At 41.5% G+C, this 22,150-nt stretch overlaps 1 protein-coding gene across 1 annotated transcript; it reads left to right on the top strand.

The window, feature by feature from the left end:
- Positions 1-1,152: 1,152 nt before the first annotated feature.
- On the top strand, positions 1,153-18,251 carry LOC124287051 (asparagine--tRNA ligase, cytoplasmic-like). Its single transcript, XM_046723521.1, has 17 exons — positions 1,153-1,305; positions 2,140-2,222; positions 2,561-2,635; positions 2,873-2,965; positions 4,782-4,871; positions 5,521-5,599; positions 6,039-6,109; positions 6,716-6,802; positions 8,190-8,276; positions 9,040-9,100; positions 9,811-9,867; positions 10,052-10,241; positions 10,582-10,717; positions 11,472-11,585; positions 12,398-12,529; positions 16,303-16,434; positions 17,174-18,251. The coding sequence occupies exons 1-17, from the start codon at positions 1,296-1,298 to the stop codon at positions 17,303-17,305; spliced, it is 1,629 nt and encodes a 542-aa protein (XP_046579477.1). The 5' UTR covers positions 1,153-1,295; the 3' UTR covers positions 17,306-18,251.
- Positions 18,252-22,150: the final 3,899 nt, after the last annotated feature.

The following is a 22,150-nucleotide window of genomic DNA, read 5'->3' as shown; positions in this document are numbered from 1 at the left end:
AACACCACAGGTTTTAAAACGAAAGTACTGTAATATTTTTTGTTGGTAATAACAGATGTTTTTATTTGACAGATGTTTTGATACACATGAAACATTTTGTAATCATGAGAACCTATACAATAGTTCTACCATGTCCAAAATGCATACATCTGTAACCTGGTTCTTTTAATTTGGAACTTCTCGCAGGTGGCCGGCAACAGGAACAATCAAAGTCAAAACTTCGTGGATCGTCTAGTGGTTTTTATTTAGTATCAACGGTTTAACAATTCAGATACTTAGCAAGCGTGCTGTAAGTAATTCTGAATGTCCGGGAGCGCAGCGACCTCTGACCACTTAACGTTAGTCCCGCAAACCGTCTCCCCGAACCTAACTTTTCCCCCTAGTTTTATCCCCAAACATTCCTACATCAAAGACCATAATTCATCAAATCAGAAGTCCAGAACATGACTGTTTTGCTGGACTGTCCTTTAGATGTCATATGCTATACCTAATTATTAAGCCTTGATCGACTACAAGCCCCTGTACTAGTGACAGGTAACAAGGCTTGTACCTTGTTGCCACTGTCATTCAGCTCTATTAATCCCCTGCTACATTACCCCTTGTCCACTGTGACATGGTCCGAGTCGTAATCTCCCTCTGACCATGGCCCAAGAACTCAATTACAACTTGTTATATTATCCGATGTCACCCCGCCTCGGACATCCAATTACTATCTATAATCCGTTACTATCTGCGCTCCCGGTTCTCACATACAACTTTCCTTTACAGTTAAATACACAGTTAACACACAATTTATAAATTCATACATATTACTGCATGCACAAACATAAAATAATATAACATTAATCAACAATAAAACATGTTCTTATTATTATTAATTTAAACCGGAGAGTGTAGCTCCCGGTTACACATCTGAATAAAAATAATTAGTAAAACGAATATTAGTAAAACATTATTGACATCATTAAGTTATTATAATACAAATTTGGAAAAAATTATATGTAAACTGGTTATACATTAAAACCGCTTGGCCTTGAGACTGATAACAGGATCATTTATCTAATACCACTATCCGACGACAACAACTTCATGCCACCAGATTGTAGCCTTGTCTGTGCGCTAAAGATAGCTTTATTTCCGAGGAATACCTTGTCGCTTTTAACACCGAGAAACCGCCTTTCCCGGGAAGTGCTCTGTACGCGGGTTTGTCTGACGCAATAGGCACAGTTAAAACTATATATCGTGCGTGCTGGGCTGCAGTTCTTCAGTTAACCTGGAATCGAATCGACACGACCATGAGCACGGGTGAGTTATACCACAGCTTTGTGTCACCGTTCAGGAGTGAGTGAATGAGTTCAGTTTTACGCCGTTTTAGCAATATTACAGCAATATCACGGCGGGGTACACCAGAAGTTGGCTTCACATATTGTACCCGTGTGGGGTATTCGGAGTGACGAGCGAACGCTTTCACTCCCAGGCGACCCCACCGTCCAGGATTCCACAGTGATATTGTTGCGATTTTGTTGTAGGTTTTGTTAGTTTGTTGATACATGTCCTCGTATACTTTGCGTAGATCGATGCTTATGATGTCGGGCACTATTTGATTTGATAATAACAAACCGTCTTCATGGAGATGGAATCGCGGCATTAAGCGACAAATCAAACTATTGATTCAAGTGTGAGTGAGTATGGTTTTACGCCGCTCCTGGCAATATTCAAGCAACACCACGTCGGGGGATACCTGAAATTTGCTTCACACATTGCAGCCATGTGGGGAATCGAACCCGGGTCTTCGGCGCGAAGAGCGAACGCTTTAACCACTAGGTTAGCCACACTATTTGTTCCAAACTGGTTTGGTTTAACCAATCCTCTGTTGAAGGGACGGAAGTGCGTGAGTGAGTATAATTTTATGCCGCTTTTAGCAATATTCCAGCAATATTACGGCGGGGTACATCAGAAGTGGGCTTCATATATTGTGTCCATGTGGGGAATGGAACCGGATCTTCAGCGTGACGAGCGGACGCTTTAACCATCCGCTACTCTACCGCCCCGAAGGTATGGGAAGAAAGTCAAGGGTTACGCAATGTATTATTCAATCTTTATTTCAATTATGTGTATGTTGTTCAATGGTCATTTCAGGCGACATCTACACGTCGGAGAAGAGGGGTGACGATAAGGAAGGGGGCGGTACGAAGGAGAAGCCTTTTAAGACGGTTCTCCAGGTAAACATTTTCAAAAATCATATTATTTTTTCAAATAATTTAGAAAATGTGTTTGAAAATAAATTTGGCTTATAAGGCACTTTCAACAGTATTTTTTGTTGCACAGCAGTGTTGTAAATCAGGTAACTTAGTTACTTCAATTTAGTTAATTTAGTATATCCTCAATTTTTTTTCAAGAGAGTGTGAGTGAGTTTATTTTTACGCCGCTTTTAGCAATATTTCAGCAATATCACGGCGGGGGACACCAGAAATGGGCTTCACACATAGTACCCGTGTGGGGAATCGAACCCCTATTAAAGAGAGAGTTTGTATACTATGATCTTTATTTTATGTTTAAGGCTATGCGCCATGTTGGAGGGGAGCCCTTCCCTACAATTCACGTTGACCCGAGAGACGAGACGAAATCGGGCACGGTAAATATAATTGTTAATCTAAAAAATGATACAGGTATCATGATAATTTTTGGAGTATGCTTGCATGCGATCTTGCCTTACATTTACAGAAAATACACATAACAGACTTATTTACAACATGGTTAAGTGAAGTAACACACCACAAGATTTATAACAGGATATTAAGCAAAACACCCCAGGATTTATGAAAAATATTAGTAAAATATGAAATCATTTTTGTCGATCTTGCCATTTCAGGATTATGACGTCATTTCCAAGTCTCAGTACAAAAAGTGTTTGAAACTTTGGCAGAAGGAGCAAAGCAGCGCAGAATACAAATCTACTCGAGAGGTACATTTCTGATTTTGTTTCCCCTAAAACCCTCCGCTTATTTATTTGGTGGCTGTGGTTTTGTGGTTGAAGTTGGGTGGTTGAAATCCAGAAGTGTTTGTTTGAAAGGCAACAGTGTTTGTTTGAAAAGAAAATGTTTGTTTGAGACGCAACAGTGTTTATTTATAACGAAACAGTGTTTGTTTGATTAGTTTTTCGTAAAACGCTCTTGGGTATTCCTGCAAATATGTTTATAATAAAACGCTTGTCGGATTTTGAAGTTGCGATTTACCCGAAAGCTGTGTTCGATAAATTCTGGGTTCGATCCTTTACGGAAATTCAATAAACAAAGCCTCTAAAATTCTATTAAAAATTATAACATTTATTAAGATCTCTTTCCACTAAATTGGTATTTTTGAAAGTATTTAATTTATCAATTGTTCAAAAGCAAACATACCCAATCCGACTCTATGGACCTATTTGTAATTAATTAAATATAAACTGCGATTTTGCACCAATTCCACATTATCGTTAATCAGCAAACGCGAATTTCATAATGTATGCCGTTACTGCTGAATAGGTGCTATAAATATTGACTAACTTGGTTTTGAGAAAAACCCTCACTGGTGTCCTAAAGTTGACAAGACTTGTCGGCGCTGTTATGTGTCACGTGCCATTCACAAACATTCCTCTCGCTTCGCTGCAGCAGTGTCAACGCGACTTCGTCACTGGAGTCTTTTCAGTATTCGTGTAGTCTCGGAATGGCACGAGTTGGTCTAAAATGTGGATCCACCAGAGCAACACGGCACGACTTTCCCTTGAATCCTGAAAGCCCCATATCTGCATTTGAGTCGATTTGACACAACTGGAGTCCTATATCACCCGTAGGTATCCTGTCCGGCCAGACGATGACGATAATGGATCGCATCACTCGCTCGAGTCCCCACTGGCCACATTCCGATTGGGCTTGTACCGGAATAACACGAGTTGTCAACGAATGCTGCCGTGACTCATTCTTCACCTCTCGTCCCTTTCCGTAACCCGTTATTCCTGTTGTCCCAAGTCGTACAGACCCTGAAACAAATATATCCAAGAAAGCCCATGCAAGTCTAGATTATGTGGCAAGTTTAGATTTCCACAGTTTCAGTTTCTGAAAATGAAGAAAGTATCTAGGCTCCTTTATATAATATCATATTATTATAAAGTAGGAACTGTTGGGTTTGTTTTGTAAAATATGTTCATTTCAGAAACTAGATGTTGGTCTATGTTGTCCCGAGTTGTCACAAAGAGCTCTGAGGCACAAACGTTTTGTTACCTCTCTCCTCGTTCCCTAGCCAATATTAATGTGTGGGAAAACACAGCCAATAAAAATGTGCTCGTGGCAGTACGTTCCTTCGTCAATGCATCACTTCTTACTGTTATTTGTTTTTGTGTATAGTTTTATCCTCACAGAATCCAATCTGTTCTACTGTACATGTGAACTCGAAACTTTACTTTTTCTTTGTTTGTTTGGTTGTTGTTTAACGCCGCACTCAGCAATATTTCAGCTATTTGGCGGCGGTCTGTAAATAATCACGTCTAGACCAGACAATTCAGTGATCAACAGCATGAGCATCGATCTGCGCAATTAGGTTACGATGACATGTGTCAACCAAGTCAGCGACCTTGACCACCCAGTCGAGTCTTATGACAAACATGGGTTGCTGAAGAACAATTCTAACCCTGATCGTCACGGGTCAATAGTGATGTTGCTGTCAATAATTTAGACTGATGCAATTTGCGATGGTGTTGCCTTACATGTTTGGTGCATGTGATGATGATGTTGTGACTGTTGCAGGCGGAGGACGCCATGAGGACGGAGAGGAACCTGGCAGAAACCAGGAAGGTGACAATCAAGATGGATACCACTCTTCCCAAGCCGAAACTGGTGAGTCAGATCACAGATTAGATGCCAAGATCCAAATGCCAAGTTCCTAGTGGTTAAAGTGTCCACTCGTCACGCTGAAGACCCAGGTTCGATTCTCGTCAAGGGTTCACTGTGTATATTCCATTTCTAGTGTCCCCTGCCGTGATATTGCTGTAATATTGTTGAAAGCGGCGTAAAACTAAACTTGATGACTCACTCCAAATGCCGATAATTGATCACTTTGATAGTACAGGACAGATAATATGGTTTACTTGTACGGGTCGTTCAAACCTATTCCATGTTTAATTCATCTTACCATAGGGGTGGTGGAGTAGCCTTGTGGGTGAAGCGTCCGCTCGTCCCGGGTTCGATTCCCCACATGGGTACAATATGTGAAGCCCATTTCTGGTGTTCCCCGCCGTGATATTGCTGGAATATTGCCAAAAGCGACGTAAAACCATACTCACTCTCACTCTCTCACCATGTTTATCGTTTACACAATTTGAAAACATTCTGAGATCTTGATGCGAAACTTGTTTGTTCGCATATTACCATACGGCAATTTGTTAAGGTTTAATGTGCGTGGTGCGTGCGTGTGTGTGCATCATGTTAATGTCAAAACAACAACAACAACAAACTGCATGCACTGCATTCAAGTCTACTGTTGCAGATCCGGATAAGGGAGGCAACTAGAAACCGCAACACCAGGGTCAAGGTTGAAGGATGGGTACATCGTTTAAGGAGGCAAGGTACAGTGCAAACAACGGAAGAAAGATTATAGTTTCAGAGTTCAACTTATTTACTGAACATGAATGTCTGTGGATATTAATAACATTGAGCCATCTTGTAACTTGATGATATGATCTAACAGAATATGTTAGGTAAAGTGAAACGAGGTTCATCGTTGCGTTTAAGGTTATTGCTCTCACACCGCGATGTGTCGGTCTTATAGTGTCACTCACTCACTCACTCACTCACTCACTCACTCTCTGACTCCTCACTCACTCACTCACTCACTCTCACTCACTCACTCACCAGGCAGAGCAAATACAACCACGTCCTTTGACGTAGTTTGGTTATGACCAGACCGGGCATCGAACCACCGACCCTCCAATCTCCGGGAAAGCGCTCTTTCCACTTGACCATCCGTCAGAATGTATTTATGAAAAGAAAATAATTCCATTTCAGGCAAAAACCTGATGTTTGTGGTTTTGCGAGATGGAAGTGGCTTCCTGCAGTGCGTGCTACATGACGTACAGGTACGGATGACGTGCAAATTCGTGTGGTATACAGGTGAATTAAGTGTTTTGCTCTCATAACGTACAGATGAGCACTACGTTTCACTTACATGACGTACATAGGAGCTTGACGAATTAGTTTATCTGGTGTACAGGTGAATGCGGTGTGTAATGTACTGTGAAGTTTGATTGTTACATGACGTACTGTGAAGTTTGATTGTTACATGACGTACTGTGAAGTTTGATTGTTACATGACGTACTGTGTGGCTTTTTTTCTAAATGACGTAGTCTTGTTTCATTATTACATGACGTACTGTGTGGCTTTATTGCAACATGACCTACAGTGTTACGTGATTGTTACAAGACGTACTGTTTCGATTTATTGCTACATGACATACTTTGTCGCTTTATTGCAACATGACCTACAGTACTAGTGTAATTTGATTGTTACAAGACGTACTGTGTTGCTTTATTGCAACATGACCTACAGTGTTACTTGATGGAAGGTACGTATAAACATGTTCTAGAGCATCAAATATCAGTAAACACGACGTCAGAACGGCATGCCGACGTATAAACGATGAAGAGACGGTATGCGTGTTGATTATATCACGTGTCTTATCCAGTGCCAGACCTACGAGGCCTTGACCTTGGCAACAGAGGCTACCATTGCTGTGTTTGGCGTCATCAAAGAGCTGCCAGCTGGGAAGACCGTAAGTTCCAATGGGGGACAACCCCGCCCATCCCTACGTTCCAAGGGGAACAACTCCACCCATCCCTACGTTCCAAGTTGGACAACCCCACCCATCCCTACGTTCCAAGGGGGACAACTCCACCCAACCCTACGTTCCAGGTTGGACAACCCCACCCATCCCTACGTTCCAAGGTGTAAAACCCCGCCCATCCCTACGTTCCAAGGGGGACAACTCCACCCATCCCTACGTTCCAAGAGGGAAACCCCACCCATCCCTACGTTCCAAGGGGGACAACTCCACCCATCCCTACGTTCCAAGTGGGACAACCCCACCCATCCCTACGTTTCAAGGGGGACAACCCCACCTCCCTACGTTCCAAGGGGGACAACCCCACCCATCCCTTTCATTTTCATTTAACAGATGTAATATAACGACACAATGATGCATAGGAACGCGTCAAGCAATGCAATGCAAGAGAATCACGTTTACACGTGGGCACGAGGCGGTTGGGTAGCTTAATGGTCAAGACGTCCTCTCGTCACGCCGAAGATCGGGGTTCGATTCCCCACATGGGTACAATGTGTGAAGCCCATCTCTGGTGTCCCCCGACGTGATATTGCTGGAATATTGCTATATTAAAGCGGCGTAAAACCATACTCACTCACCCCAAGTGGGGGCTTAATGAACACAAGGGACTTGAATTGATGGTTGTTGTGCTCTAAATCATTCTTCATCAGTCTCCTCGATATATTTTCTGTACAACATATTTAGATTCCAGTACATATCTGACAGAATCGTCCATGATTATATTGCCGCTGATCAAGTTCAGTTTTGTCTACTGTGATATGCACCAACAGTTCCAGAAAATGCTATAATTAAGCACCTCTAAAATCTGAAGGGTAAATCGGATTCACATGGACCGTACAATCCCATAATACTTGGCAAATGGTCGTGTAGATTTCCTTGGTGTTTCCTTCAAGCGTTTTTATCTGTTTCTCTTCTATTTCTCCACCGTATGGAGCGCAAATCGTTACATGAATATTGTCACATACGAATAGTAACATTTTATCGAACGAAATTTGAAGGGACATAACTTGTGTAGGCTTAAAACTATACTGAACAACATTAGAAACGCACCACCCATATAATACGAAATATCCCTGTCAGACTGAAATGTACCCATGATATCTGATCATCTTCGGTGCATTTTAGTGTGGTGCGTTTCTAATGTTGTTCAGTATATGTTTAAATGAACTTAATATTTCTTACAATAACACAATTCAAGATAGATAGTTTGGTGCTTGATTATCGTGATGTCGTACACTTCAGCAACTGCAAAAGCTGATAAATGATAAAATATGGTGGCCATCACAAGAATTCTGATCTTTTTGTTACCCTGTTTCAGGCACCGGATAGTCATGAGCTATATGCAGACTACTGGGAACTGATTGGAACATCCCCGGCAGGCGGTGCTGACAACCTGCTGAATGAGGTACAATATCCCAATCTGTCCCGAAAATAGAGGCCAAATGCTGAGGATAAATTGTGTATTCAACTCAAAAGAAATGAAAGAATATCAGATGTTGTCATATCACGTTTGTTAATGAATCATTTGTTACTATAGTTAATCTCTCAAAAATAGAAAGTTATCTGAAATAATCTGTTACTCTCAACTTTGTTTGAGTAGTACATATTAACCAGGCTTCTTTAGTAAGTAAAAACACCATAATCATGTTTCAATCAATAGCTTTGGGCTAGGTTCAAAGTTGTTCTATAGCAATATGGTTTGAAACAAGACCAAAATATTTACTCGGATTCAAAGACATTACCAATGTCCCGAGGCCCAAATAATTCTTTACCGATAGTCATTATCAATACTTTTGAAGCATACGGCCAGTGGCAAAAGGCAGTAGTCAACTATTGAATTGAAATATATATCGATCACAACCAAGGCTTTCATCCTTATTTGTACTGGTACAGACCTGACAGTAACATGTTTATCGTCGTTCTTAAAATGTTTATCGTAATTGTCTCGTGTTTATTATGCATTTTAATATTTTTTTATTAATATATATGTATTTAATACATTTGTATTTTTAGATAATAAATATGTTAATATTATTTCACTGTGGGTATTTTATTTGGGGGATGTTTTCGTTAATTTAATGTTTTATGATTTATCATTTCTTCATGAATGATGTAATCACTGTGTGTTTATTATTTGTTTATTAAATGTTTATTGTGTGTTTCACCAGGAGGTCCACGTGGATGTGCAGTTGGACAACAGACACATGATGCTGAGAGGGGAAAACGTGAGTTATACATATCAGAAATTTATCCACCCTAAATTGGTGAATGTCTCCACCAGTGTTTAAGGGTTCATTTTTCAAAAGCTGTAACTCAATGGTCGAAATGAAGAAATAATCTTAAAAGCATCACTTTCTTGTTTGTTTTAAAAATGATACCTCACAATTTATATCTACCCTCTGAACGTGAGACAAATATACAAAAATATATTCTGTGAAGCAGCAAAGAGTAACATTAGTAGCTTGACAATTTTCACTAACTCACCATACCCAAGTCTAAGAATGTACTATTTTTGTGAAACCCTGGCGCACGGCCATCGTAATGACGAAGACACAATATAAGGGGTTCGAACCCACGGTCCTTTCCTGACAGACTCACTTGTAATTCATTACAGAAATTAATTAAGAAACTCATCTTGAAAAATTTGAATGCTTTAGGCGGCTCCTTAAACTAAACAAATAAAAATGATACAGTTCAAGGATGAAATTCCACTTTACTCCTGTACAAAAGACAGGTTTCTCAGACGCAAAGGAATCAACTTTTCTCTATTACATCGTAACTGAAATTAATAAACAAACTAACCGTGAAGAAATTGTTTACAGGGAATTTCAAAATATGATTGACCTGATCCAAAGATAAATTACCAACATCCTCAGTTCTGATTGACAAACTTATGTTTAACTGTGTGCGATTTGTGTTGTCACAAAAATGTGGTGAAGTGCGGTGGGGTAGCTTAGTAGTTAAAGCGTTCACTCGTCATGCCAACGACCGGGGTTCGATTCCCCACATGGGTACAATGTGTGAAGCTCCTTTCTGGTGTACCCCGACATGATATTGCTGGAATATGTCAAAAAGCGGCGTATAACCAAACTCACTCACTAACTACCTCACAGTAAATCATTTCAACATGAAAGATTTAACGAAAATTTGGTAAACTATGAATATTATAAATATCATATCACTATAAATATTATATTGCATCTGTAATATTTTCTCGGGTAATGAATGACACTCTGTTGTCCCCCCAGGCATACCTGACCCCGAGTTCCCAGCTGTACCTGGAGACATGCCTGCCCTCTCTGGGGGATGTCTTCTGTATCGCACAGTCATACAGGCCCGAGAGCTCCAAGACAAGGCGCCACCTCGCGGAGTAAGTGAGTGAGTGAGTGAATGAGTGGGTAGATGGGTGCTTGAGTTAGTGAGTGAAGTGGGTAGCTAAATGAGTGAGTGGATGGGAAAGTTTTAGTGAGTGATGTGGGTGGGCATGTGAGAGAGTGAGTGAGCCAGTGAAGAGGGCGAGTGAGTGAATGAGTGAAGTTGGCGAGTGAGTGAATGAGTGAGTCATTCAGCCATGTCCACACTGTAAACACTGGTGGGATGTGTTTATACTTGTATAGCTTAACCCGCACTTAGGGGAGAGCCATGTCCGTATGCCTGTTTATCGTTATGCAGGAATGTCCTGATAGTTCCTATTGTTTTCATTCTTCCAGATACACTCATGTGGAGGGTGAGTGTTCCTTCATCGACTTCGACGGTCTGCTTGACCGACTAGAAGACTTGGTGTGCGACGTCGTGGACAGAGTGCTGAAGAGCCCGTACGGTCAAATCGTGTATGAACTGAACCCAGTAAGAGGCCCTACTTAAGATTCGTGTGTGAATGTCCGCGTGTGTCAGTTTGTTTATGTGTGTGTGCGTGCGTGAGTGGGTAGGCCTGTGTGTGTCTGCATGTTTGTATGAGTGGATGCTTGTGTGTGCAGGCATGCTCATGACTGTGGATGCCTGTGTTGGCTATTTCAATTCTTGTGTTTGTCTGTACGTTTGTGTGTCTGTGGATGTGTGAATGCTTGTATATGTGTGGAGTTTTGCTTGTGTGGTTGCGCACGTGCATGTGGCTTCGTGCGTGCGTGCGTGCCCGTGTGTGGCTGCGTGCTTGTGTGTGCGTGCGTGTATGCTTCGAGCGGACCAGTTGTTTTCCCAACCCCCCTAACGCGGAGTGCCAGGAAGGGCAACTGCACCTTCTCTAAGTGTCCTTTAGCCTGAGATACAAGCTTAAGGCAACCCAGGGGTGGTGGGGTAGCCTTGTGGTTAAAGTGTTCGATCTTCACGCCGAAGACCCGGGTTCGATTCCTCACATGGGTACAATGTGTAAAATGCCCAATTTATGGTGACCCCAGCTGTGATATTGCTGGAATATTGCTAAAAGCGGAGTAAAACTCACTCACTCACTCACACACTAAGGCGGCCCAACTCTAAAGGAGTAAAAACTGATACATCTTCAACTACTATAGTGTATATGTATTAAGCAGTAATGTCAATAATTACCATCATTACAAAAGACTCACTGCCAGGCTTCACACGGCTTCTTTTCTCTCTTGTCCAGGACTTCCAGCCACCGAAGAAGCCATTCCGGAGGATGCAGTACACAGAGGCTCTAACGTACCTCAAGGAACATGACATCAAGAAGGAAGATGGCAGCTGGTACGAGTTCGGTGATGTAAGTAACACATGACTTATTGGATTCGTCCATGTCAAGGGCTGGTGGCGAAGCCTTGCGGTTAAAGCGTCACGCCGAAGACCCGGGTTCGATTCCCATCATGGGTACAATATTTTGTGTCACCCGCCGTGGTATTGCTAAAAGCAATTACTAACTCACTCGTCCATGTCTATGAGCAGCCTTATTTCAACGAATGTGAAAATGTACGAAACAGGAAAAGCAGGGGTCTTGACATAAGTTTACAACTTAGGTAAGGTTCGATGTTCTTTGCACAGATTAAGAGCTGGTGTAAACGTAAACACCCCTCTGTAAGGCATTGCCGGAAGTAGTGGGGTATTTAACAGTTACATAGATTAACCCTCTCTGTACTCTGTAGCACTGACATAGCTTCAGGTTGATTAAAGGCATACGTCATCGTATCCCAGTAGCGTAGATCGATGCTCATGCTATTGACCACTGGGCTGCCTGGTCCAGACTCGAGTATTTACAGACCGCCGCCATATAGCTGGACTATTACTGATTGCGGCGTAAAACAACATACACTCAAACAATCATATGTCGACCATAAGGACAATGTATGGAGTTACATCAAATCTAAATCACTGGGGGCGGTGGGGTAGCCCAGTGGTTAAAGCGTTGGATCGTCACGCCGAAGGCCCGGGTTCGATTCCCCACATGGGCACAATGTGTTAAGCCCATTTCTGGGTGTCCCCGCCGTGATATTGCTGGAATATTACTAAGAGCGGCGTAAAACTAAACTCAGTCAGTCTAAATCACTGAATCCGTGTTCACTCCTTCGTTCCCCCTTTCAGGACATCCCGGAAGCACCCGAGAGGAAGATGACGGACCAGATTAACGAGCCAATCTTCCTGTGTCGCTTCCCAGCAGAGATCAAGTCCTTCTACATGCTACGTAGCCAGGCTGACCACAGACTCACAGACTCGGTAAGTGGACCACAATGGACGGTAGAATAGCCTAGCGGTTCAGTCGTTTGCCAGTCACACCGAAGAGACCGGTCTCGAATCTTTCACATGCCGTTAAATAACTCATGAGTGTGTCTCGTTCCATGATGTAGAAGCAAATTTGTGGTGTCCCCTGCCCTAGTTATCCCTCACTCAAATACCTTTAGAGGGCAGTACCTCCGGTATTCACCATTTGCATAAGGTACTGCCCGTGAAGTTCCAATTGGATATGGTCTTCGGATACCCATGCTTCTCGTAAGAGGCGACGAACGGTCAGGCTCGCTTGGTTGACACATGTCATCGGTTGTCAACTGCGTTGATCGATTTTAGCCGGAATATTCTGAGAGTGGCATTAAACAATAGACAAAAAACATCAGATACATTCAGATACACGGAACTTCGTTTATCCAGACAAAATTAGAGAAAACGCATGTCCAGATAAGCGAGGTTTGACTGTTGTCTGACAGCAGATTCCGTTCACCATGTATAACGAACACCTCCATATGTTAGAAATTACTTTGACATTACTGCTACTGTTTAGGTTGACCTCCTGATGCCCAATGTAGGGGAGATAATCGGTGGATCCATGAGGATATCCGATCAGGATGAGCTGGAGGCTTGGTTCCAGAGAGGGTATTGACGTCACACCCTACTACTGGTACATCGACCAGGTGGAGACAACTTTCTGTCATTGTATATTCCAGGTGGTAAGCTGGCTAAGAATACACTCCAATGAAAATCGCATATATTTTGCGGAACTAAAAGTAATCTAGCTTAGTATCTCAGTACTCTCAGTACCTAAGCAATAGGTAAAGGGAGTTTGGAATCCCTGCTGACCACAAGTAACTGACCTGACATTTTAGTAAAAAACCATCCAAAACAGAATAAACTACCTATCAAAGTTTAGACTCACTAGTGTAAATGTAGCCACTTACTTCAGTTAATTGTTCTAAACTAGATTTTGCAAAATATTCCATACTGTTTAAAGGTTTACCCATGAACTGGTGTATTGTAAATCAAATTCGTAACATTGAAAAGATTATTTTCATGAGTTCAATAAACGTTGAAACTCGGTGAAACTTGGCCGGTTCTTAAAACTTTACCCGCAGCTATTCACATGCAGGATGTTTGCACATGCTTTTCTGCAATTTGATGCATGATCCTCATGCAATCCATGTGGGTAAGGTTTTCAGTTGGTTCCCCCAAGTCAGTGGAGAAATTCATCTTTGATGTAACCATATATATATACATAACATATAGTGAGTGCTTTAAGTGAGTTAACCACATATATATACATAACATATATCGAGTGATGTTATTATTGAGTTCACATATATGATGCATAACATTATCAGTGATGTTATTATTGATGTTAAATACTACCTTGAAATAATATTGCATCTTATTACAGAGAAAATACGGCTCCTGTCCCCATGGCGGCTATGGTCTGGGTCTGGAGAGATTCCTGTGCTGGCTCCTGAACAGGTACCACATCCGGGAAGTCTGCCTGTACCCGAGATTCGTCGGCAGATGCAGACCCTGATCGAACAGACAGTGCGCGAGAACAACCGAATGCTGGCATTTTCCAGAAATAAGAGAGGGAGATATTCGTTTTATACAGCTCCTATGATTCTAGTGATCAGAACATGGCTCAACAGTTTCCATAATACTTACATGGGGAAACTCCTCAATTGTGCGTGCGTGTATGCTTCGAGCGGACCAGTTGTTTTCCCAACCCCTAACGCGGAGTGCCAGGAAGGGCAACTGCACCTTCTCTAAGTGTCCTTTAGCCTGAGATACAAGCTTAAGGCAACCCAGGGGTGGTGGGGTAGCCTTGTGGTTAAAGTGTTCGATCTTCACGCCGAAGACCCGGGTTCGATTCCTCACATGGGTACAATGTGTAAAATGCCCAATTTATGGTGACCCCAGCTGTGATATTGCTGGAATATTGCTAAAAGCGGAGTAAAACTCACTCACTCACTCACACACTAAGGCGGCCCAACTCTAAAGGAGTAAAACTGATACATCTTCAACTACTATAGTGTATATGTATTAAGCAGTAATGTCAATAATTACCATCATTACAAAAAGACTCACTGCCAGGCTTCACACGGCTTCTTTTCTCTCTTGTCCAGGACTTCCAGCCACCGAAGAAGCCATTCCGGAGGATGCAGTACACAGAGGCTCTAACGTACCTCAAGGAACATGACATCAAGAAGGAAGATGGCAGCTGGTACGAGTTCGGTGATGTAAGTAACACATGACTTATTGGATTCGTCCATGTCAAGGGCTGGTGGCGAAGCCTTGCGGTTAAAGCGTCACGCCGAAGACCCGGGTTCGATTCCCATCATGGGTACAATATTTTGTGTCACCCGCCGTGGTATTGCTAAAAGCAATTACTAACTCACTCGTCCATGTCTATGAGCAGCCTTATTTCAACGAATGTGAAAATGTACGAAACAGGAAAAGCAGGGGTCTTGACATAAGTTTACAACTTAGGTAAGGTTCGATGTTCTTTGCACAGATTAAGAGCTGGTGTAAACGTAAACACCCCTCTGTAAGGCATTGCCGGAAGTAGTGGGGTATTTAACAGTTACATAGATTAACCCTCTCTGTACTCTGTAGCACTGACATAGCTTCAGGTTGATTAAAGGCATACGTCATCGTATCCCAGTAGCGTAGATCGATGCTCATGCTATTGACCACTGGGCTGCCTGGTCCAGACTCGAGTATTTACAGACCGCCGCCATATAGCTGGACTATTACTGATTGCGGCGTAAAACAACATACACTCAAACAATCATATGTCGACCATAAGGACAATGTATGGAGTTACATCAAATCTAAATCACTGGGGGGCGGTGGGGTAGCCCAGTGGTTAAAGCGTTGGATCGTCACGCCGAAGGCCCGGGTTCGATTCCCCACATGGGCACAATGTGTTAAGCCCATTTCTGGTGTCCCCCGCCGTGATATTGCTGGAATATTACTAAGAGCGGCGTAAAACTAAACTCAGTCAGTCTAAATCACTGAATCCGTGTTCACTCCTTCGTTCCCCCCTTTCAGGACATCCCGGAAGCACCCGAGAGGAAGATGACGGACCAGATTAACGAGCCAATCTTCCTGTGTCGCTTCCCAGCAGAGATCAAGTCCTTCTACATGCTACGTAGCCAGGCTGACCACAGACTCACAGACTCGGTAAGTGGACCACAATGGACGGTAGAATAGCCTAGCGGTTCAGTCGTTTGCCAGTCACACCGAAGAGACCGGTCTCGAATCTTTCACATGCCGTTAAATAACTCATGAGTGTGTCTCGTTCCATGATGTAGAAGCAAATTTGTGGTGTCCCCTGCCCTAGTTATCCCTCACTCAAATACCTTTAGAGGGCAGTACCTCCGGTATTCACCATTTGCATAAGGTACTGCCCGTGAAGTTCCGAATTGGATATGGTCTTCGGATACCCATGCTTCTCGTAAGAGGCGACGAACGGTCAGGCTCGCTTGGTTGACACATGTCATCGGTTGTCAACTGCGTTGATCGATTTTAGCCGGAATATTCTGAGAGTGGCATTAAACAATAGACAAAAAACATCAGATACATTCAGATACACGGAACTTCGTTTATCCAGACAAAATTAGAGAAAACGCATGTCCAGATAAGCGAGGTTTGACTGTTGTCTGACAGCAGATTCCGTTCACCATGTATAACGAACACCTCCATATGTTAGAAATTACTTTGACATTACTGCTACTGTTTAGGTTGACCTCCTGATGCCCAATGTAGGGGAGATAATCGGTGGATCCATGAGGATATCCGATCAGGATGAGCTGGAGGCTTGGTTCAAGAGAGAGGGTATTGACGTCACACCCTACTACTGGTACATCGACCAGGTGAGACAACTTTCTGTCATTGTATATTCCAGGTGGTAAGCTGGCTAAGAATACACTCCAATGAAAATCGCATATATTTTGCGGAACTAAAGTAATCTAGCTAGTATCTCAGTACTCTCAGTACCTAAGCAATAGGTAAGGGAGTTTGGAATCCCTGCTGACCACAAGTAACTGACCTGACATTTTAGTAAAAAAAACCATCCAAAACAGAATAAACTACCTATCAAAAGTTTAGACTCACTAGTGTAAATGTAGCCACTTACTTCAGTTAATTGTTCTAAACTAGATTTTGCAAAATATTCCATACTGTTTAAAGGTTTACCCATGAACTGGTGTATTGTAAATCAAATTCGTAACATTGAAAAGATTATTTTCATGAGTTCAATAAACGTTGAAACTCGGTGAAACTTGGCCGGTTCTTAAAACTTTACCCGCAGCTATTCACATGCAGGATGTTTGCACATGCTTTTCTGCAATTTGATGCATGATCCTCATGCAATCCATGTGGGTAAGGTTTTCAGTTGGTTCCCCCAAGTCAGTGGAGAAATTCATCTTTGATGTAACCATATATATATCATAACATATAGTGAGTGATTTCTTTGATGTAACCATATATATATACATAACATATAGTGAGTGCTTTAAGTGAGTTAACCACATATATATACATAACATATATCGAGTGATGTTATTATTGATGTTAAATACTACCTTGAAATAATATTGCATCTTATTACAGAGAAAATACGGCTCCTGTCCCCATGGCGGCTATGGTCTGGGTCTGGAGAGATTCCTGTGCTGGCTCCTGAACAGGTACCACATCCGGGAAGTCTGCCTGTACCCGAGATTCGTCGGCAGATGCAGACCCTGATCGAACAGACAGTGCGCGAGAACAACCGAATGCTGGCATTTTCCAGAAATAAGAGGGAGATATTCGTTTTTATACAGCTCCTATGATTCTAGTGATCAGAACATGGCTCAACAGTTTCCATAATACTTACATGGGGAAACTCCTCAATATAATCTTATAAAAACATGTACTGATTGTTCATGATGGAAACGGATTGTAGGTTACCGTTAGTATTTTGTTCATGCTACTAACACAGCAAGACAAAAGATATTAGTCATTATTTAATTTCAAGATTTCTATTTTCTGTTGTTTAATCTTAATCATTATAATGGAATAGGAGAGTATTTAAATATCAGCCTGATGTTTTTTCAATCATGTTTTCTGAAATTCTCATTAAGCGCCGTAAATTGATTACACCTTTTATTTTACTCTTTTTATATGGTTTTGAACATAACAGCTTTGGCGACAGATTATTTTCTTGAAAATGACTGAAATTACGAAAGAAAGAATTACCTTAACAGTGTATGAAAAAAGCCAAAACCCCAGCCAGACATCAACTTAAAAATGTTACCAGTCCAAAATGTATTTAACCAGACCAGACAACAAAATATGACTCAGATGTATATGACATCTAATCTTTTTACCAGACCATGGGGCTGGCTAGCTGTAAATCTAGACCGTCCGTCTGAAATATAACCAGTCTCGGGCGGTCGGACGGGCCATATTTCATACACTGCCTTAAATCGGACACCTGTATGTTTGTGATGGCTAAGCTGCAATATATCGTCAAATACAACCCTCTCAAGCGGTTTATACAATTGGTCTAGTAGTTGTTCAGATATGCAAATATTAAAACGAGGTTAAAGCAGTTTACAAATAGCTGATTTTGTCAAAACATATGAAGGTTTTCTAAGCTATAACTAGTAAACCATCTATCATTTACTGAATAAACTATAGACATGTTCATCACTCGGAATTTGTCTGATTTGTGTGTGTGCATGCGCATGCGTGTGTTTGGTGCAACGGGATCGGTGATTAATTATGGAAGGTGACTGACAACCCCAACCTCGAGCTCACTTCCCCATAAACCACATGGAACATTTTCTTAAAACTTAAAAACTCACTGTCGCTCATGTTGTTTCTGTATAATGTGTTCAGGGGCGGTGGGGTAGCCTAGTGGTTAAAGCGTTCGCTCGTCACGCTGTAGACTCGGGTTTAGATTCCACACATGCGTACAATGTGTGAAGCCCATTTCTGGTGTCCCCCGTCGTGATATTGCTGGAATATTGCTAAAAGCGGCGTATGAAACCCTCTAGACTAACAGCTAGTCTCTGAAATGAACATATTTTACCGAAAAATGTTCATAGTAAAAAAATATATAATATAATGAAAAGGAGCCCTGAGACTTTCTTCATTTTCAGAGACTAAACAAATCTGCAGAGGGATAATTTCTTGGAATTTCACAACATGTACAAAGGTTCTTATCACCCACTACTGCTTTAATTGTGTGTGACAGGAATAGTTACTGCCCCCACCGCCTCTTGGTCCTACTGCCAGTGGTGTGGGCAGATTTGGGGGTAATGAGTATCAAGTGTCGCCAAATCTATTTTGAGAACAAGCAGGGATACCAGCTAAGGGTAGCATCTCTTGATATTCCTATGGCTGGACAACTGGATCTCACCCTGAAGCTGAGGAAATCTAGACTTGCCACATTTTCTAGACTTGCGTGGGCTTTCTTGGATATATTTGCTTCAGGGTCTGTACGAGAGACTAGAGGTTACACACCACCCATGTTTTCCCATAGACTTCTATAGTAGCCTTATATTTTTTTTTAAATAATCCAGGCTATCAACAGCCATTCCATGTGCACATGGGTACACTCTGGCCTTTAAACTACCATAAAAACACACTATATGGCCAACTTGTCCGGCTTGTTTTGCGAGCACAGGAAGCGGAACACATCAACCCCAGATCCGCACCAAATGTCACCTACTGGAAAATATCTTTACACACAATAAGCATAAGTCATGGTGATGAAAATCACAGCACTGAATACTTAAAATTGCGGTCAGTTTTAATTGCTGGTTGGATATGCTTTTAAAAAACATAAACATCTTACACTATTTCATCCAATCACAGCTGTCACATGTCTCTATCTCTTCATTTGTTTACATACACTTCACGCTCAGTGAGCAAGCGATTCTCATTTAGTGTAGTATAACCTAGAAACCCTCTGAAGGAAATTAAAGGGGGAAGGGAGACAACCCATAGAAGCGTATCCTTCGACTTATTTTGGATGGATCCAAGTCGCTCAAAAGTGGGGTACCTGGTAGTTCAAGTTTTGGCTCGTCCCACCGAAAACCTGGGTTCTATTCCCCGGATGGGTACAATGTGTGAAACCCATTTCAGGTGTCCCCTGCCGTGACACTGCATGAATATTGCCTAAAACGGCGTAAACCTTGCTCATTTAAAACTGTAAAACTCACACACTCACTCGTAAGCTTATCAATACCACCACGAACAATGTGCACATCTCCGTGTACAGTAACCGGGTTATTTGCAGAGAGGAAAAGTATGGCCAAAGGGACATTACTCTCAATCATGTTATGCGATTAGTTAAGCAGGTTAACCTCCTTTGGAGACGACGTTGCGTGAAGCTTAAAGGTCACATGCAACCAAAAAATCGAACATAATTAAAACACAATTAACACTTATTCATGACGTATAATATACATTGTTGATCATGAAAAGACATATAAACAAAATTATAAGCGTACAATCGCAAATCAAAAGTGCATTATTTCGAAACGAAGCAACCGGGATATCGAACCCAGTCAGAGCGGGTGGGTGTGCACTCAAGTGTAACAAAGCCTTTCATTGGCTGGTTCCTTTGCCGAAGCCCTCACGGCTCATTGTGTGTGTGTGTGTGTGTGTGTGTGTACAGAGATGTTGGGTTTTGTAAATACATGCTCATTTTTTGTGTATAACATTTTGCAAACAGACATCCCGCCTGTCTGTGTAATTACATTATGTGACAGAGACCGAACTCGGGCCATAAATCAATGCGTTTTGTTTATGGTGTATAGCCTGATAGGTGTTAAGTTCAAATTGCATGTGGTCAGTGATCGAAATTGTGTATTGAATATTGTCATCAGCAGACTGGCAGGCAGACACATAGGTGTCAATAAAACAGACATTGAGTTTTGTCTGTGACAACGGCATATCTATATAACAGTTAGAAATTCTGTCAACGCTAAATAATGACATTGCTTTTAAGTATCGAACTGAGAAAGTGACTCGGAAAGAAGAACGGGTGGTGAAATAGACAAATGAAATTATATCAACAGTTAAATCGGTAATCTACTGTCATAACATATAAAAAGCTCGCGCCTGTGAGATATCAACAAAACATTATAAATTATAGCTCACATCAAAGCCTTCACCGAGTATTCACCGCCAGCGAAGGTTTTCCGTCTTGAAATGTCGAACGCCTCAATGGTTGACACATAGCTGAGTAGATCTAGATCCTAACAAGGTTCTTTTATGTAATGAGTAGATTATTTACTATTTGTTTTGATTAGACTACTCCTACTCACGACATTATAATCCGGACATCCCCCTTCCAAGCTGCGCCAGCTAGGTTTTTTTTAGTGAATCGTTTGAACTCCGATTTCGCGGGGGTTTTTTTCATCGCGTTATTTTTCAACTTTGAATTTGCATGTGTGATGATTTGTATCTGTAAGTCAATACCGAGAGGTATCAGAATCTGTAAATTTGTGTTTTATGTTGCATGTGACCTTTAAAGAGAAACATCGTGCAGAATTCAGGCAAGGGAGATAACTAGTGAACAAACACGATTCCCTCCCTTTGTCCTGAAACGAAACGAACCTCATATATGGCTCTGCATTCGGATGTAGGGATGATTATGCATCACAGTCGGCTGGCCCATGGATTATTTGAAAGACTGACACCACTCCCGACTACCACGTTACCCTTTTGGTGTCTCTATGTGTAGCCGTGTGCTAAAACAAAGTGTGGTATTTTGTATATAGTTTGGGCATATGTTAATTCATATTTTATTTTATTAAAAAAATTAAAAAAACATAAAATAAATAAACCAAAAACAAACTACCTTGTTATAAAATATTGAAATTACCTGAAGTGCCATGTGGGTGCTGTAATAGCAGTCATGTCATGTCATGTCATGTCATTGTCTGGTCTTGATTGTTTACTAACACTGGTCACCATCTTGGTTCCTCGGTTCTTCTAATTTTCACCCTCTTCTTTTTCTGAATTGGGAATCATCCCAATTCACTTCAATTCTTCTTTTCTATAAGTAGACTCACCTTATTGCTACTTACCTGCCACTGATTGGTTTCTTGTGCCAAACAATTCTCTTCTTGGCTGTGCTTGGGCCTATTGGTTTGCCATAGTTTTCTTGTTGCTCACCTGTAGATTGTTCCTCAGTGTGTACCTGTCCCTCACTGGGAGACCTTCTCATTCTTATATGCAGGTGAGTCAACTTTTCAGTTTCAGTTGGAGATAAGTTAGGCATAGGTTTACTAAATTTATTAAACATGTTAAAACACTTATTACAATTATCAACTATTAACTATCAACTAGAACATACTTTAATTTAAATTAACATTTATATATCTAGTCAATTTATAAACTTAACAATGGCCATGTGCTTGTTAGCGTCGGCCATGACAATTTTCCATTTTGGTTATGTAAAGTCATAATTGGCACATGTGTTGGTACAGTCACATACTGTGCATTGATGTAGCAATGTAATATTCATGCAATGTTGCTATGATTGGCCTAATTGTATTGTACTTGTTGTTAAATGTGAGAGTGTGTACCTGT

This window comes from Haliotis rubra, unplaced genomic scaffold (assembly GCF_003918875.1).
Source record: "Haliotis rubra isolate DU_JTF1 unplaced genomic scaffold, ASM391887v1 Scf4, whole genome shotgun sequence".
Classification (NCBI taxonomy): domain Eukaryota; kingdom Metazoa; phylum Mollusca; class Gastropoda; order Lepetellida; family Haliotidae; genus Haliotis; species Haliotis rubra.
This window is presented reverse-complemented; position numbering and strand designations above follow the sequence as displayed.

Excerpts from the sequence above, each read along its gene's own strand:
- LOC124287051 (XM_046723521.1), top strand. Across the intron at positions 2,223-2,560 it reads CTTTTAAGACGGTTCTCCAG|GCTATGCGCCATGTTGGAGG; the intron begins GTAAACATTTTC and ends TTTATGTTTAAG. Across the intron at positions 10,242-10,581 it reads ACAAGGCGCCACCTCGCGGA|ATACACTCATGTGGAGGGTG; the intron begins GTAAGTGAGTGA and ends TCATTCTTCCAG.